The 19,110-nt window shown below is 40.8% G+C and overlaps 2 protein-coding genes across 2 annotated transcripts; one reads left to right on the forward strand and one right to left on the reverse strand.

Annotated features, from left to right (window-relative positions):
- Positions 1-32: 32 nt before the first annotated feature.
- On the forward strand, positions 33-2,551 carry LOC108594402. Its single transcript, XM_017979569.2, has 7 exons — positions 33-128; positions 220-546; positions 601-747; positions 801-1,686; positions 1,742-1,978; positions 2,034-2,474; positions 2,538-2,551. The coding sequence occupies exons 2-6, from the start codon at positions 232-234 to the stop codon at positions 2,459-2,461; spliced, it is 2,013 nt and encodes a 670-aa protein (XP_017835058.2). The 5' UTR covers positions 33-128; positions 220-231; the 3' UTR covers positions 2,462-2,474; positions 2,538-2,551.
- LOC108602482 (probable ATP-dependent RNA helicase DDX28) lies at positions 2,534-4,142 on the reverse strand. The gene is made up of 2 exons (XM_017990644.2): positions 3,305-4,142; positions 2,534-3,247 (listed from the first exon to the last, which is right to left on the reverse strand). The coding sequence occupies exons 1-2, from the start codon at positions 4,136-4,138 to the stop codon at positions 2,534-2,536; spliced, it is 1,548 nt and encodes a 515-aa protein (XP_017846133.2). The 5' UTR covers positions 4,139-4,142.
- Positions 4,143-19,110: the final 14,968 nt, after the last annotated feature.

Genomic DNA, 19,110 nt, shown 5'->3' on the forward strand with positions numbered 1-19,110 from the left:
TATCGGTTGGCTCAAGTAAACAAGTTGTTTGCAAATTTGTTGTTTATTAAAATTCGTTTTATTTGTTGCCTATTACCTCGTTAAAAAATAGTCACATTTAAAGCATTTTAACTAACTAATGCTCCTATGTAAGTAATTACCTTTAAATCGTTGGGTTTTAATGCTTGAAAAAAATTGTAGAGAAATATGTTAATACTATGCTTTTTTATTATTGCCTAGTCTCGTCATAAGATGAAAACAACTGGCGGTGGCTCATCTGAGGAGCCTAGCAAATCATCTTTATCCAAAGTAAGCAAAAAGTCAACAAAATCACGTGCCAAGTCCACTAAGTCGTCGGAAGCCGGCAACAAATCCTCTGTCTTGGCTACCAACGTAGTTAACCCTATAGTCAGTTTGCCCGCTACGCCCATACATCTTAATGTAGTCACAACACCTACTACGCCCACCAGTAATTTAGGTAACTGCAATTTGTTTGACTCTTCGTTTGCCCTTGCCGGCCATGGACATGGAGTGGCCGCCGAAGCAACAAATGCGTCCAACAAAGTGGTAAGCTATAGTTTAATATATGACTTTAACTTACTTATCATCTTGTCTTTGCAGAGTCATCACAAGAACTATGCCGGCTTTGATCCACGCAGCATAAGAATTTTTTGGGAGCAGCATGATCAAACTGATGTGGAGCTGTCACATGACGTGTGTGCGAGATTGGCGGAAGATGCTTCGTATAAAGTTTGGGAGCTCATTAATGTAAATTGCATAAACTATTATCAAATATATACATTAATGTAACCTTTTTGCAGAACTTGAAGGTTTATTCGCGCCACTCTGGCGGTGTAGTTACCTATGATTTAGTCAACGAAGTACTTAAAGATGCGGATGTGCCACCAATGCTGGGTGCCGTGGACAGCGATTACGATTGCATTAATTACGATGGCAGCTTCTTTTATCACTCGGATAAAATCTTTGAGCTACGCGACGAATTTCAAAAGAAAATAAAGCTCTCGTTGCCAAGTGATGAAGACTTTGGCTGCAGCTGTCCCATAGAGGATAAAAGCACAGAGCAGCTGAAGATGTTTGTGCAAAGTCTAGTAACAGCTGGCATATTCGGCGGCGCAAAGGCTCGAACTGCAGCCATAACACAAGCCTATGAGACGCCTCTGATGGGCGCCTGCTATCGTGTTATAGTGAGCAAGCTGCTGCAGTTGCTCGCTTTCAAGCAGCATGATAATCTGAGTCAACGATGCTGGCGCCTGTTGCGCGCTTGCAATTATAATTCAAACGCGAATCAAATCAGCTGTCGTAGCGAGTACTTTCATCTGGCCGAAGTGCTCATTAGTCAGTTGATGGCACCCTATGAAACAATTAAAGTAGCTCAGTCACAAGCTACGTCCGCTGAAATGGAAACTAATGTTGAGCCCAAGCGGGAGGTCGAGCCAACTGCAACGGAAGGAGCAGAGGAAACCATATACAAGCAAGAGGAAGATGCTGAGCAGCAGGCGGATCAGAAGTCGCACCAATTGTCGAATTACTTTGCCACAGCCGTTGCCGATTCCTATGTGAATGATCTCTGCGAGACTATAGGCCAGTTGGCGGCGCAGAGCGGATACTTGCATGGAGAGTGTCTATTTTTGATTAAGCGTAGACTGACAAGATTCTTCGAAGGGCGTTCCGTATGCAGTGAGCGTGGTAAGTGAACTGATAGCATCTATGGACTCACTAAGTAACCTTTTTCTCATTGCAGATTATAAATATATAAGTCGCGCTATACGTGGCTTGCTTGCATTGGGGGAGTACGCCTTTCGTGAATTTATACCCTATATTTATAAAATTAATGTCAATGATATACCAGATAGTCTCTGGCAAGACTTGGCGCCAGCTGCTATATTTCTTGGTGGCCGTGATGATATACACTTGTATGAATGGCTGGAGTTTGGCTGCGGAGCTGCCAAGTTGCAGCCTTTTATGGTGCACTATGCGAGTAAGTAGCTCAGCTTAATTTTTAGATAATTTCCTCAAATACAATTCACTTGCAGCTGCTTTAGAGAAAATGCTGGCCAAGCGATATGTATTCGCTAGACGACCTGCTTACAAAATCGGAGCGCATCTGGGAGTGCGTCGCTTGGAATGGAGCACGCTGGCAGCTGCTATGTGCCACGGCGATGATCCCGGCAAGGCGCTGAAACCAAAGCCAGCTATGAATGATATTTTTCCGGACCGAACGCTCCCCAATTTAAGGCTCAATTGTGCAGGCACAATACGTTTTAAATTTGCCGGCTGCCGGCCTGTGCTGCTCAAGCCCAAGGGAGTCGCAGCAGCGCATTTTATGGACTCGCCTTCAACTAATGGCGGCAGCGATATAGCCTACTCGGACATACTCATAGCCAAGCGAAGAACGCTCAAGCCGTTGACTAATATAAGGCGAGTTGTGCCTATTGACAGCTATCACTATTTGCGAATCTAATTTAAGCACATCAGTAATTATAAATATAATAAAACGTATTTACATTTATTTCAAACTTTTTTTTTCTATAAACTAGAATGGATCGTCCTGTGGCAAGGGCATGCCCGCTGCTTTCATATCGGCCATTATGCGCTTGTTTATAATATTTTTAATGTTTGCATTGACATTAGGTAACAGGCCGCCGGTGCGTGCTGCATGTTCTATGCGCTGCACCACATCGATTTCACGACGGGAAGATATAAGGTTGGTGACAAGTGATTTGTCCAAGCTGCCTACGCGCCCAATGCGTCCACAGCGATGAATGTAGTCGGATACATGCAATGGAAAGTCGAAATTAATGACATGACGCGCTCGCGTGGTATCCAGGCCACGACTGCCAATGTCTGTGGTAGAGAGCACGTCGCACTGTCCAGTTTGAAATTGATCAAAGCGTCCCATGCGTATTTTCATAAGCATATCACCGTTGAGGTTCAAGCAGTTGACGTTGTTGTTGTTCAGAAAAATAGACACATAATCGCTTGTGGCGGACTTGTTGCTGAAGATAATGAGAGGACGTCGCTTTGCCAGATCTTGCTTGACTATGGACAATAAATTAACTGGTCGATCTGCCTTGGTTATGCGCAGAAACTTTTGCGTAACATGCGGCTGCAAATGGTGCAAATGTGGACTAACAACTTCTCTGATGGTTTCCACATCGATGACACGTTGGAGTATCTCACGCGTATTTGTGGGCATGGTAGCTGAGGCCAACAGCAGCTGTGTGCCTGTCGTGTGATTTCTGTGTAACTGTAGTAAATTACAAAAATTTAGTTTTACATCAAATTAATGATTAGAATTATTTACCGGAAATCTTCTTAAGAAATATGTTAGCTTGTCCGTAAAAGAATCATCAAGCAGCGTATCGGCTTCATCCATGACTACATGACGTACTTGCTCCATGCGATATATGCCCGTTGTAACTAGCTTGCTTAGTGCACCTAATGTGGCCACCAATATATCCACCTGCTCAAATTGTGGATTCAGCATCAGCTGTTTTGTGTTGCCACCCAGCAGTGCCTTCACTTTCATATCGGTGCCTTTGCATAGCTTTTCAGCTACTTGGGATATTTGCGTCGCCAGCTCGCGTCCCGGTGTAAGTATGAGCACACTGGGTGTGTTGAATTGTCGCTCGCTGGGCTCTTGTTCTCTTTGTTGCAGCCGCTTGCTGAGAACTGGCAATAGATAGGCAAGCGTCTTGCCGCAGCCTGTTTCTGCGGCTATAAGCGTATGGAAGCTGCCGTCTACTATTGGCAGCGCTTGCGTCTGTATGCTTGTTAGCTGCTTGATACCCAATTCATTTTGTAGATTGTCCAGCAGCTGTTGATGCACTTGCAACTGAGTTGAACCCAAAAACTCGCCTATATTCTGCATGTCCGCTTGCATTTCTTCGCGCGTTACACTCGGATGCAGTGTAAAATGATCGCCCTTTGATTTGTTATGCAGCCAGCCCTTGGAGCACAGCTCCACTGTGCCAAATTTGGCATCCGCGTGCTCATGCTCCAACAAATTGAACTGTGTACGCTTGCAGGTGATGAGGGCATTGCTTTTGCTAACTTGGGCTCTTTTAATTTTTGGTGCAGCCGTTGCAAAAAGCCGGCACTGTTGCACGTGTAATATTAATGGTAGACTTCGTAACATGTTATTTTCGTAATATTTCTGAAGGTAAACAAACACCATATGATACAAATCGATTACCGATTACATGCTTGGCCAGTAATGGAAAGCAAATGGCGATTTGGCATTCACACAAAATATAAACAATTCATGGTATTCGCGGGATTTTTAAAAAGTTTTGCGTTCTGTTCAATTGATCTTGTGCCTGGCGTCGGTGACTTGACAACGCTACATAATAAATACCAATTAGGCGTATGGCAAAATAATGTTGATTGTATGACGTTATTGAAATAAAAGACATTACAGCTTAAGTGGAAGTCACTTGCGCTTACGAGAAGTAACTATCTGCCAAGACTCTTAAACTGTTTCATGTCGTTAGCCAGTACTAAGTAATGACTTAAATTTCCTTTGACAATGGGCGCGTAGTTTTAAATGCATCAAGGCACTTCCTGTTTGATCGCAGTGTAACTATGAAAACTTTTTAAAATGTCTAAGCTTACAGCTACCAGCAACTCTACTTTGACTACAACTAATTGACTTACTAATTACTTTTATGGTTTCTCGATGACCACTTGCGTTCATTGAATAGCATGCAGTTTACAAAACTATGAGAGATACTCCATACCTTTAAAAATTTAATTAACAACGTGAAAAACAAAGTTGGCAAAATTATGCTTTGACAAAAGTGTTCCACAAAAGTGCAGGAAACTTTCAGGCACTATCAGCACAAGAAGAAAAGGAAGTTAGGAGCCATGTAAAGAGAAACCTCCCGCTTTTAATATGTTTTAAGTAATTTGTGCACATTTTCAAATTTTTATCGCGACCGCAAAACTTTGTCCTCTTGGATTTTAACAATGCTTGCCCTGCTGACTCCTGACATGCTGATGTTCCCCCATCGGTGGCAATGGCGAGCGTGTAATGATGACTTTATGACTTTATTTACGTGCAATAAAAGCAACATTTCAGCTTGGGGACACACACACACACAAACACACACGCACACTCTGGTGCAAGACGCATTTGAAAGCTTTTGTTGGAGCACTGCCCACTCCACGGGAGCATTGTAAAAACCGATTTTCAACTTAATTTATTCCGTTTGCCGGCTTTTCATTTGCAAAAGACCCGCAGTAGGCTGAATTTTAATTCTGCTCTTTTAGTTTTTGGGGCACAAATATGTTAAATACTCGTATCCAGCTGTGTGTGCTGCGCTCTTCTTACCTTTTTGATGTCAACGTCTTTCATGTGTGCGCATGTGTGTGCTTGTGTGTGTGTGTAGCGTGTGTTTCTGACTTGTGCCTCCTCCATAAGTTAGCTAACAAAAATTTGCAATTCTGATGATAAAAGTGTTAAAGTCCTGCACAACAGATGTGAAACTTGTCGCAAGAACATTTTTTTTCCTCTGGTTTACATACAAAGCCAACGCCTTATAATCCAAGTTTGCCAGTAATGTGCTTATAATAACTGAGATCTGAATTTATTTGCTCTACACACAAATGCAATAAAAATGACCGAAAGGGTATGGCCGAAGTTAAACTCTGGGGCTTATGCAGTTTAAATTCTTACATATGTTGTGCTGCAGAAAATGAGCTTCTAAATATCAAGCATACGCCGCATTGACCAAATTGCCTGTGGCCACAATAACCATATACCACACACACAACGCCACACACGCCACACACACGCACACAATCGAATAAATCACAGCTGCCAGCTTGCCGACAGCGTCTAATGCGTCCTAATATGCCGCCACTGACCGGCGGCCGACGGCCTTGTTGCCAAAATTGTCAGCCCCATTTGGTCGCACGGATTAGCGTGAAAGCCAGCTGATAAAAATGTTAAACAAAGGCTTGCATGCGTTGCGTTGCTGCTGGAGCTAAAATTTGCATAGACTGTCTGTAAAATGGTTCGAAAATTTCTGACGCTTAATTTGGCGCTGCCACGCCTATGTGGCGGGACGAGGGGGGCAGTTAAAACACTTGATGGCTGGGCGCTTGTGTCAGTGTCAACGTCAAGCGCAGTGCGTGAAATGCATTTAAAATTTTGCTGTTGCCTACTTTCCGGCGTTAAATTACAGCCGGCTCAAGTGCCGCCTGTTTACATGTCTGTGTGTGTGTGTGTTCACAAGTGTGTGTGTGTCTACGTTTTGATTTATTGTGTGATTTTTTGCAGCTTTCTAGCTTGTCAAGCGCATCCAAACGTTATAAGTCCTTATCATTGTTTGCGCGACCCTTTTGTTAAATATTTTATTTGCCGCCGTGTGTTTACATTGGATTATAAGCAACAATAGCATAACAACAACAACAATAACAACAACAGCAAGCTGGCCGTATAGTTTACGGTAGCGGCTTTCAAGAGCTTAACATATTAATTAAACTTCAAGTTGAAACTCAGCGGCCAGTTTAACTTTAAATTAAGTTTTAATCTGTTGCCCACAGTACGTTGCATTGATAAGTGTGAGTGTGTGTGTGTGTTTATATATGTGTGCTTGCTTAGAGATAATAGAAAATAAATAAATTCAAGTGTGCAGAATTTGATTTTTAAGCATTTATGTACATTTTAAAGTTAAATTTGGATTTTAATTGATAATTTATAGTCAGCAGCTATGCGCTTGAGCTTTCAGCGGAAGCATGTGCAGCTCTAAAACATGTTGTTGTCTAATTGAAATTGCATGCAACTGGACACATGGCAGATATGCCGACAGGCAACAACATTTTGTGTGTTGGCATTGCGTATACGCCATGTATAAAATGCATAAATGCTTATGAGCAACAATTTTGATAGTTTGAATGAGTGAACAATGCAATCTACTGGTGTGGCCAGGAATTCCGTATGGATTGTTAATTAAACAACATTTTAGTGTCCACAGAAATGAACTACTACATGCAGGCCTGACAAGTGAATGAAATTAAATCGCTTTAATGCTATGGGCAGGACACAAAGAGCACAGCTCAATGAACAAGCCCGCAAATGTGTGAGTGTATGCGTGTGCGTGTGTGACGAATTGACAGCTTAATAAATTAAAATGCATTAAGTGGCAGGCGTGGATTTGCGGCAGCCATAAATCCCTCATTCAGTCACTCGCACAGTCAAGGCTTTGGCCCTTAAATATTATACTGTAATTCAAATATTTATGGCAATCAACGTAAATAAAAATGTCTGCTTAGTTCTACGCTCTAGCTTACTCTTTCCCACTGCCAGGTGGGGCCAGTTTGATGTATGTCCGTGTGTGTGTGTGTGTGTGTTGGGCCCAGCTGAGCCAGCTAAAGCAGATTTCATCCTCCTGCCTGGCCGACTGCCTGCCTGTTTGTCTGTCTGTCTGTCCGCCTACCGTGCTAAGCCTCCTGAGAAACGAATTCACACGCACATAGCCATTGACACGGGCTGCTGGGAGCAGCAGCTGCCTGTCTGCCAACACAGCTGTAAGTTAAAAGCCAACACAACAGCCCGAAAATATATATTACACTATATAAAAATAAAATCAAAAACATGCAAAATACTTTTGAATTCAAAGGTGCGCATATTTGTCAGCGCGAGAGCGAGCGCTTGTGCTTTTAGTACATTTCATTTGGTGCCTGCTGCCTGATAAAAAATAAATGGCTCAGTTTCAACTTACTTACTCACAGCTGCCTTGACTGAAACGCATAATAGCAAGCAATAAATAAACATTCGCCAAGGGGGCGAAGCTGACGAGCCACTGAGGGGCGAAGCGAAGCGGCAGTCATAAATATAAAATACACATATATGAAATGTAATGGGTCAGGAATCGACAAAATATAATAATCATAAGCACATTTTGGCCAGCGCAAATGTGTCGTATGCACTTCAAAAAAATTAGTTTTAAGATATCACAAAATAATTGAAGTCTAATATATAGCCAGTAATCATAATCAAAGTTGAGTATGATTTTGCTGCCAATTTTTAGCTTGAGCGCTCATAAGAACTAAACTAATAAACTTAATCGAAGAATTATTTGCTTACAACATCATTTATTTAATTCTAATTCTATTTTGTTAAGCATATACAGCTAGCTCTGAATAAAATTTTAAATTCTAAGATATTACAAAATAATTATTTTTTATCCAAATATGCTGCTGTCATTTAAAGATTTTCATATTTTATTCATTCATATTCATATTTGAATTCTTTGCTAGCAATTCATTAGGTTGAAATCTTAAGAAAAAAAAAAACAAAATAATGATTGATGATAATAATTTCTGAATTAAATTTATTAACGTCTTAGCTAAGAACTTAACTAGCTATGTGCTTATTTTTGTTGTATATTCTATAAACATTAAAACGAATATAACATTTGTTTTGCTTGCCTCGTTTAGTTTATTATTACTTAAATAGCTAATGCGTTGAATTATTTGCTATAACTAATAAATCAAAGCTAAGTAATTTCTCCAAGTGTTCAACTTGCCAAAAACTGCATTAAACAAAAAAAGTTTGCTGTAATTCACTTTCAGCTTTGCCATGCCCAAGACGCAAGTGCATCAAAAGCTCAGCAATAAAAACCTTTTACTTTTTGTTTAATTGATGCTGCTGCAAACAATTTAATATTGCATGCCAGAGTAAATAATAATTATGAATTGATCGGAAAACCCTTTGAATAAAATATGTTACGTATGCTGTAGTTTAAATAAATTCGATATAAAACTAATACCCAACATATGCGTTTGCTTTTGCTACTAGTATAATAATATTATACATTTGCTTTTGGGGTGGCTGGGCCGGCGTATCAACTGGCAATAAAGTGAGCTTCAATAAATTGTCTGTTATCATTTTCATGTTTTTGTATTGACAACGGTTTTTGTTGGGGCATGGTCAAATGCCATATACACATAGATATATACAACAACAACAGCAGCATTGAGAACGTTAGCTGCTGTCCAAGCGTCAGCCTGAGCCTAATTTGCCGGAAATAAATGTGCAGCGAAGTGTGAGGGCTTACGAAGCCATAGCCCAGCCCACCCTGCCGCAGTGAGATTACTTTCTGGTGGGGTATTGTTTGCCCCCTATCTTCCCCGAAGGAGTAGTTATTATTGAAGCCAGAGTGGCAGGAAATTTGGTACTTGTCAGAAGTTCAATTCTGTGGCTCTGCCGCGCTTGCGGCAAATCGAATTTCAAAAGCATGCATTTTCGATTAGAAAATTGTTTGCTGCTCCAGCTTCAGCACAGCAGCAATTCCCACAATGCGCTGCGCTCATTAAAATTGGCCGGCAATGAAACTATTTGCAGCACACACACACACACGCATGAGAAAAAAGTTGTGCCACAAAAATTGGCATACAGCGGTTTGGGGGGGGGGGCAAGTAGCTTAATGGACATTGTTGTCGTTTAACGAAAGTGCCACAATATCGATAGCGCCAAAGAGTCTGTGGCATGTTGCATGCTGCACAGTCAACCCTTTGCTACAAAATGGCTACGTGACCATCCTGCCAAAGACTGAGTTAATGGCCAGGCAATGACAGTTACTTGGCACTTTTCATAACTCACTCGAAGACTCCAAGAGAGACAGCGAAGAGCAGGGACTGTTGGCGTTTCCGCTGTGTTGCGTTTCGTCAAGTGTTGTGTCTTTACTTGCGAAGTAAAGTTTCGTTTGTTTAACACGCCCGCGATGGGTCCCTAAGTTAAGTAATAAAATTTGAGATTGTTCTGCTGGAAATTGGTTGCATTTGTTTCAAAAGTATTTTGGATTTGTATGTTGTTTAAAAGTAAATTAATTATGCATTTACTATAAACAAGCTTGAAATTGCATATAAATTATTTATTATTATTATTATTATATTATTATAATATTTTTCTAACTTAAGTATACTTTTACAATTAAAACTTTCATAATTAAATATTTGTATAAAATAGGTATCTATCTATATTTTTATTTCTATTTTTGTTGTTTCAAAATTGCAATTTAATTAATCTAAGCAACTTTATTATAGGTATAATCTTTTTATTAATACGACTCATTTATTGTAGAAATTTTTATTTTAGAGCAATGAGCGCTCTTTGCTTTAAGCTTGTACTATGGAAAATTTATAACGCTTATCATCGCTACTTGTATTTCAAACTCATTTACAGCTACAAAAATATTCATCATTTTCATTATTATTGTTAGCTTGGCAATTGGCAAACTGACTGACTTTTCTCTAAGGACATTTGAGCTTCGTTATATTATATTTTTTAATTTTCTCATGATTTTCTCAGAGCTACAGCAGCTACAGTCGCATTGACGTTGACAGACAATCAATCAGCGCTTTTCAGCGCAGTAGCTCTCGGCATAATTAAAGCCGTATGTCTTTATCAGAGAGTTACCTGGCGTTTACCTTTGCAGATTAAAAATGATTTCAACGCCAACGACCAACGCCAACGCCAACGCTTTTGTTACGTACCAATGGCAAAAATTCAATTAAGTTGATGAAATGATAATTGGCCAGCATGAAACAACAAGCAGTCCAGTCCACAGTCCAGTCATTCTTGATTTCTTTGGTAAAACTGTATTTGCTGAACTGCTGCTGAGCATTGATCGCACTTGCAGCGAATCCTGTTGGCATTTTCATTTAAATATGCACGCTTGTGCGGAATGTCTGTCTGCCAATTAAGAGTGGGGGGAGCAGGTGGGGCAGGGGCGTAAGTGCTCGTTTTTGTTGACGTGCTGCGCTGCCAAAGTGTCGCACACACGGCGTATAACTCAATTGAGAACGGCATTGAATGCGAACACACACACACACATACACCGTTGACAGTTGACTGCTGGGAGCTGAAGCGCCACAGCAGCTGCAGCTGGCTAATTGTGGGCACATAACGAGCGTTTGATGAGCGGTGCGGGAGCGGGTGGTGAAACACGTTTTAATAGCACACGGTACACGCCAGATTTAATTCAATTTAATTGAATCTCTGCCTCCGCAGCGCCGCCCCTGGCATTTATCAATGCAGCACACAACACACAAATCGAATAATTGTCTCAGGCACATATCGAACAACATGCAGGTCAAGTCAGCTCAAAGCCTGGCCAATTAGTCAATCAACAGACATTTATATGTCAACAACAAGAGCAACAACAAATAATACATTTAAATGCTGCACAGTGCATTGCATATTGCGAAAATTGTTTGGGTGTGAGCTAAAGAAATAAAAGAATATATATAGCATACTTTTTAGAGTCACACATTATTTCAATTATTTTTTTTATTAATATAAACATTTTAGCTTTAAATGAAACTAGTGCGCTTAACCTTCGAAAGTTGGGTATATGAACTCAATTAATAAATAAATAAAATTAATAATGATTATAATATATTATAATAAATACTTTTGTTTCTAATGATTTTCTACATTTTAAGCTTCACTCTTTGAACTAATTCATAGTTTTTCATTCAAGTTTTTTTATTTCTTGTATTTAATTTTTTTAAAAAGGTATCTCGATCTTGCGCCACTGTGCATGGTGGGAAAGCCAAAGCTCGTGACGGGTTGCGAAGACCAATTAAAATAGCAAAATGGCAAATGGCAAATGGCACCGTAGAGAATACTTCGCATTATCATGAACCTGCTGGCCAACTGGGTGCTGGGCCAACTTGCAGTTGGAGCTGCTCGGAGGGTGCTGGACGCCGAGCGTTCCTGCATAAGTAATTAATGCACTTGACCGTTGTTTGTACACAGCATTTGCTGCTGCTGTTGTTGTTGTTGTTTTCTTTTCATTTGATTATTTTTATTGGTCTCGTTTGCGCTTTGTGCGCTCTGTGTGTTTTTGCTGTTTGGCAATTGAAGTGCGTTTAGGTTTTTGGGAAAGCTTTTGTTGATTCTTTTAAATTTCGCCTTTCAATTATTTTATGCAAATAAGCGAGGCGACGTCGCTCAGCCAGATTATGCCAGCTTGACAGAATTTTCTTTATATATATATTTTTTTTTTAGCCGCCGCGCCACAAACAATGCTCGAGGATTGACGCTTTGCGTTGAAAGATAGCTGGCAAAGAGAGAAATCCAGCTCGACTTACGCAAAATGAATTGTTTGTTGTTGTTTGTTGTTGGGAGGCGTAATCAACTTAAGTTGGTCAAATGAGTTTCCACCAACTGAATGCGTAATGCTTTTGAATAAAATTTCCTGTCTGTGCGTCTTTTTTCTAGCCGGTTTAATTGCTCAGCTGCTGTTGCTGCTGCTGCTGCTTTGATTTTGAAACCCTTGGGAGCTGTGGAATTCAATAAGGTTTATGGCTCAGGTGTTGCTGTTAATGAAATAAGTGCGCGTGTGATTATTCATTAATTATGACTGCAATTAAATATTAATTGCCCTATAATTAAGTCAAGTATGCTGTCAAAATCAGATTTTGAGCGCTCGAGGGCGCCCGCTGGCAAATAATTGACTTGTCAGCAAGAATTGTGTTGTGATTTTTATTGAACTTTTCGCCTTTTGTTCTACAAGCCACTCAGCCCTTTCAGGCAAAAATCAATACATTGTCTTGTGGCTGCCACAAGCGCTTCAAAATTGCAACACATTCTGCGTGTGGTGTGGGCATGTGGGCGTGGCACGTAGACGTTTAATGCAAATAGCCGGTAAAAGCACATGAGGCAGCTTTAATACAAACGCCGTGTGCTCTCTTACCTGCCACATGCCACTTGCCGCCGCATGCTGCTGCTGCTGCTGCTGCTGCCACTTGGGGCATCGGCTGCCACATCGACATTGTCGCTTGCGCTTCCTCTATACATACGCTACAGCATATAAGAGCGCCCTAAGTGTCCTTAAGCGTTGCCGAGTGCCATTTGGAGAGCGAGAGGGGGGGACAGGCATATATTTGAGTATTCTATAATTACTTGTAACCATTGACGAGGCATATTGAGCGGCATAATGACAAATGTTTCTTATAAACTGAGTGCTTGTGACTATTAAATTGAAATTGCCGTATAACGCTGCATATTGCAGCAATTCAGTACTTAGACTGCCTGTATGCTTGTGTGTTTAGACATCAAGTTCAGAGGTTATTAAAAAATGATGAATTTTCATTAGAGCTCTTACTTTCGCCCTGCAGGCAGCAGCAGCAGCAGCAGCACTTGGCAAAGAATTCAATTTGCAGATTGGCCAAGCCAAAGTTGAAGTTTTGCCAGCTCATGAATTTTAAATGAAATTAAAAAACCGTTGCAGTTTGCTATTGCAGTCATGTTGGCAAGCGTGACTGCTGGTGAAATGCTGTAGCAACTCAAAAGTAAACGTGGCATGTAGCTTCTCAATTAAGTTTTAGGCTAATGCGAGCGCACAAGTAGCTTAAAAATTTCAAGCGAGCGTGGCAGCTGTCTGTGCAAGAAAACAAACAAAAACAACAACAACAAGAGCAAGAGCAGCAGCAGCTGTCATTAAGCATAGGTACATAGAAATTTGTCTTTAACTTTGCAAGCGACGACGGCCACAACTTTTTGGTTACTTGAAAATTCAATTTTACGCAATATGCGCAAATCGTGATTAAAATCCTGTTGCATACTTTGCGGCGGGCGTTTGGCAAAGTAACAATGATTAAGCTGCTTTAAACACCAAAACGCGCGCACACACACGCCCACTCTCTCACACTCTTTTGTGGCATAAAAACTATGAAAATGTGTTTCTCAAATTGCACAACAATTTTTCGGTGGACACCATAATTGAACTTTGCTGTTGCTGTCGTCAACGCGCACATTAAACAAACTTTGAACGCTCATTTGAGTGGCCCAAACAATGAAAAGTTTTTGGGGCGCACCGCCTGCAGCGAATTGGCGCTTAGTCCTGGACTTTTCTCCAATTTCTTACACTTGCTCCACTTGCTGCTGCTGCCGCTGCTGCTGGATGTGCCTTTCATTCGCAATGCAAATGCCCGCAAAATGCAAACCGAAGCCCAAAACATTTCGAAAATCCGAGTTCATTTGTCATTGTTTGTTAATGCGCTGGTATTTGTGTTCCTTAGTTTAGCATTTGCAGAAATGGATGTATATACTCTTTAAAATGCTGCAACCAAAATCAGCAGAGACTTTGATTTTATTTTTACTACAAGAAGTAAAAAAACTAAACAGATTTTGAAGCTTCCAACAGCTAAATTGTCGCTTATAAAGTTTTCTAATTTATAATTCCGCTGTTTTTATGCCCCATAAATAGAAACTACAAGCGAAAAGTTATTTATATTTAATTAACTAGCTTTCGATTTTTGATTTATCCACACATAAACCAAAATTGCATATAGCAAGTTTATGACTTTGTATAAGTTTATTTGCGTTGTTTTAGCGCTAACGCGCAACGTTTATTTATTTAGCTTATAAACAATTCAAACAGCATTCGAATTAAGCAATTTAAGCTGCTGCTGCCTGCTAAAAATAAAAATAAACATCAACTTTATGCTGCTTTATAATTAAACGGGCTGTAAATAATTTTTATTTTATATGCCAGACAGTAAATTCATTTGTATGTAATTATTTATTTTTATTATTTAGCCAGCAAGCATGTTTGATCTTCGGCTAGATTGCAATTCGCTCTTTTTGTACCCGATTTTTGCATAATTGTTATGCCTCGAGTGCCACACGCATGAATATTTCAGTGGTCGCAAGTAGTCAGGCGGGAGATAAAGCAATTGGTCACATGGCCAATTCGTGGCTGCAGCAGTCGAAGGACAAAGTTTTGAATAATTTATGCGTCTCTGCCTAATGCCAATTTGAGTCGATGACATTGTAAGCCACGCACACACACATACTCAGTCAAATAGCTGATTTTATTCTCGCCTTTTTGTCTTGTCAAAGGCATGGGCAATAGCAATAGCAATCATGGAAAAAGCTCTTATTGCGCTGTTAGCCCACTCGTTGTGCCACTCAATTCAGCCATTTGCCGTGCGTAATTAGCCGCAAAGCATGCAGCAAGCATTTGCGCCACACCAATTGCCAAGTGGCAGGCTCATTGAGTTGCTTTGTCTGTGTGTCCTTTGCATTGCTGGCGTGCCAGGCTTCAAGCACATATCAACACAGGCTACGTGTGTGTGTGTGTGTGAAATACCACAATTTCAATTTCAAAGTATCCTTTTAGTCAAAAGGAAATGACATTTACGCGCTTTGTTGTGGTTTGCTCATGCATAAAACATTTTTAGTTATATTTTTGTTTCGCCTTGGCCACCACCCGCACTTGCACTTGTTAGTGCAGTAGGTGCAACTGACTGCGCGCTCGCCCGCCTGCCTGCCTGCTCGATGCAGCAAAAATAAAAACAAATAAAAAATATGAAATTTGTAGCATGGCCACATGCCATGTATATAAAGCAAACCACGTTGGGCTTGAGCAAGGCGCCTATTGCGGCTGAAAAATGCAGCACTGAACATGAAAATGAAAACATAAAAAAATATTAAAAAGAAAAATGAAATAAAAATCACAGCCAGAAGGTATTAACAGTGCAAATTATAAATGCTACGCAACTGGCATATACCCTGCAGCAAAACAATCACAAAAGAATTTAACATGCGTCTGCTCGACGCAACTGATCAGCATGCACTAAAAATTCAGATCAGGCAGTACTGCTTAAATAGCCTGTACTCTCAGCAAAGCGATAACGAGTGCAGCTGTCGCACGCTCTCACGCTCTCACGCTCTCACTCATGCTTAAGTCGACAGCGACGCATGCAGAAGAGAGAGTATAGTTGGTGCTGGCTTGCGCTCACTCTCAATTACGTATGCATACTTGTCGGCGCTTAAGTCGACTGCGACGCAGAGAGCAAGCAGCGCTAGCGACAGAGCGAGCAGCTTACTGTTATAGCGAATCATTTTACAAGAGCAAATAAATTGAATAGCTGATGCAGACGTAATTTAATATTTTATGTTTGGAATTCAATATACCCCACGCTGTTAGAACACAGAGCAAAGCATAAACTCAAGGCAAGCGGTGTAGTGTAGTGTAGTGAGAGGAGAGGCCAGTGAAGAGCAGGGGAGGGGTGCGGCCATAACAATTGTTCAGCTAGGTAAACAGCAAAGCAGCAGTGGACGCGCTGCTTAACAGCTTAACGCAGTGAAGCATTTAAGTTTGCAATACTCTTTAAGCTGCAAGCTGCGAGACCAAAGCGCTTCAATTTAAAAATTTCAAATAAAACTGTAGAAACAGCAGTGTAAAGAGGCAGCGGCAGAGGCAATCGCACACACTCAGGCATGCTCTCGTGCTTTGTGGCAACAAGGACGTCATCAAATTGCGAACAATAAGTGACAAAAATCAATGCACAACTTCTGGCTATGTGTCGCCCGATGTTTTGTTGCCTGTCGCTTTAGTGTTCGATGCTGGTGTTGGTGCTGGTGCTGGGGTGTTGGTGTCGTCGCTTGCCGCTTGCCGCCTGCGCAAATGCGTTTCCTGTTTCCTTTGCAAAATCGCGGCCGGTATGCAGTTAGGAGAGGCGGACGAGAAAACGTTTGTCTGCCTGCCATATTTGTTGAATATCAACAGGAAATGCACTGAATAAACACGTCGACTTGTCGGTTCATTCTCAATTCGTCGAGAGGCGAGAGCCCATTGTGTGTTTGTGTGTGTGTGTGTGTGTGCGTTAGTCAGGATGCCCAAGGATGCCATAGAATTCGAATCAATTCGACTCGATTCAATACTCGTTTTCAATGGAAGCTGCCAAAGCTTCAGGCAATGCCCAAACGAATAATGCAAAATTATTTTTGTTGTCAGCAGCGACAGCAACAACAACAAACAACAACAACAATAGCCACAGTAACAACAATAAATACAAATTTGATGCACAGCTCGTTGCGTATTCATCAATATAAATGCCAGCCTATGCTCGCTTTTTATTTTGACCACAATATGCTCTTACAATGGGCTAAGCTGCGTAAGTATGCTGTAAACAATTTAAATAATTTAATTGCTTGTATGCAACAATTATTGAAATTTTAATTGCACAACAATTACTTAGAGTATTTGCTGCTCGCCTTGATTTTTTTTGGAATTTTCATTTGAGCATTTCGTGTAATCAAATTTAATGCAATGCACAACATTTTTTTGACTTTCATGGGCCCCAGCCGTATGGCATGTGGCATATATGAGCAGCAGCTTATGAAGGGGGGGTGGAGTTGGCAGCCAAAGGTTTAAACATTTTTGCAATCAATGCCCAGGCAGCAGACGTCAACCTACAATACCAAATCCATTGCTAAATCCATACGCCCCACCCACTCAACGTTTTGCTGGTCGGCGGCATTGTCCAGCGTCCATCAGTCAGGCAGTCAATCATATGAATCGTTTTCGTTTACGTTTCGTTTTTCGATTCCAATCAATTTGTTTGGCATTTTTGGCTGTACAGCCCCCGCACTCCCCAACGCCTCAACCCACTAGAGCCAATGCCAAGTAACCCAGCCACCCAAAATGCCAACACTCTCTGACCCGCTTTGTTTTGTGGATACACTCGGAATGCTTTTTGCCGTATCTACATGTGTGTGTGTGATTTTTTTCTATCGATTTTGCACCCTGCTCAAATTCATAGCTGCAAACAGCAAAGAGTTTCCATTCAAACGCGGGCGCTGCTTGTTGCATTTTTAAATACCGTATGTAGCTGATTTTCAAGAGAGGAATGCGTGAGCGAAGCTAAGCGGATGGGTGGGGGTTGGGAAGTGCCGTTAACGAATCAATCTTAGTTTGTATTTCCGTCTGTCAAAAGAAAACTTTGACTGTGTGTCGTAGTAGTTACAGCATTTGGCTCAAAGGCTTAACTTTGCAGTTACTTTTGAGCAACTTATCAAGCTGCACAATTATTAGGAAGAAAAGAAAGTGAGAGAGAGAGAGAGAGTGGGTGGGTGGTTGGGTGCTAGCTAGAGCGTGAGTGGCAACTTGTGTAAATATTTTAAAGTAATTTGCGCCAAAGTTTCTGCGCTTAAGTCGCTTTTGTTTTTGCTCAGTGTAGTTCAATTTCAATTCGAATTCATTGCTAATTGACTATTTGCCTTAACTGAGTGAAAAATGCAGAAATCAAAAATTCACATATCTAACGTGAATTCCGCTCTTGCCAACTGTATCTGTCTGTTTATTGAACGCGCAACTTTTTTAATTGACTTTTTCAATTACGACTTTAAGTACTCAGAGCGAGCGAGAGATGAGGAGAGTAAATGAAAGTGCGCATTGAGCTGCAGACCGAGATGCTGAGCTGCGGAGCTGCGGGCACACACTCAGATATATACACACGGCTAATCTATCATTGTCCACTGGACACATTTGCTTGCATGTGTGTGTGTGTGTGTCTGGCAATTTGCAAAACTTCAGAAACACGCACAGACACTGTGAGGCGTTGTGCCATTGCCATTACCAGCATATCTCTGGCTGCTGCTGCTGCTGCTGGCGCACAACGTCAGCAAGGCATCTATATTTATTTTCAACCGAAAAAAAGCAAAAGTAGTCAGCTGCAATGCATATACATATATATAATAATTTACAAAACGGGAGCAGCATAAATCAAGTTAGCTTTTGGCAAAAATATCCTTGACATAAATAACATTTATAGCATTGCTTAGCAGCAAGCAACAAGTACCTAAAATTTAGCGACTGCTCTTGCTTAAGCTCTTTAATCAATGGGGGCATATATAGTACATATATATGCTATGGTATTGTTTTTAATTTTCACAGTTACAATGGCCGAGCATAAAGCACATCATGACAGCAAATTTCAAATGTGGGCCATTCAAATAATTCAAACGAACAGCGGCCCTGCCCTGATGGCAAGGCTGCTGATAGCAACGGCAACGAGTTGGAAATTGCTATTGAATGAAATGAAATAGCCAAAAGTCTGGCAATGAGTGCCTGGCCCAGGCTAGCAAAGTAAACATGTAACAATTTATCTTGCAGCACACAAAGCAGCAGCAAAATAATCTCTATAAAAAATAAAGGTAAAGCGTACAGCTAAAAATTTGTGCAACAAACACCGAAGTTTAGATTTACTAGCGTAATATTCAAGTGTATTAAAACAAAGCAGCGCCAAACTTGTATTTTATGCATAAATTGTCTTAGTTTTTTGGCTTATCTGGCGTATACGTAA

The sequence above is a fragment of the Drosophila busckii genome, chromosome 2L, assembly GCF_011750605.1.
Source record: "Drosophila busckii strain San Diego stock center, stock number 13000-0081.31 chromosome 2L, ASM1175060v1, whole genome shotgun sequence".
NCBI classification, from domain to species: Eukaryota; Metazoa; Arthropoda; class Insecta; order Diptera; family Drosophilidae; genus Drosophila; species Drosophila busckii.

Coding starts and splice junctions, on each gene's coding strand:
- LOC108602482 (XM_017990644.2), bottom strand. CDS start 4,138: ATGTTACGAAGTCTACCATTAATATTACACGTGCAACAGTGCCGGCTT. Junction 3,248..3,304: donor ATTTCTTAAGAAGATTTCCG/GTAAATAATTCT, acceptor AATTTACTACAG/TTACACAGAAATCACACGAC.
- LOC108594402 (XM_017979569.2), top strand. CDS start 232: ATGAAAACAACTGGCGGTGGCTCATCTGAGGAGCCTAGCAAATCATCT. Junction 748..800: donor AAGTTTGGGAGCTCATTAAT/GTAAATTGCATA, acceptor ACCTTTTTGCAG/AACTTGAAGGTTTATTCGCG. Junction 1,687..1,741: donor TTCCGTATGCAGTGAGCGTG/GTAAGTGAACTG, acceptor TTCTCATTGCAG/ATTATAAATATATAAGTCGC.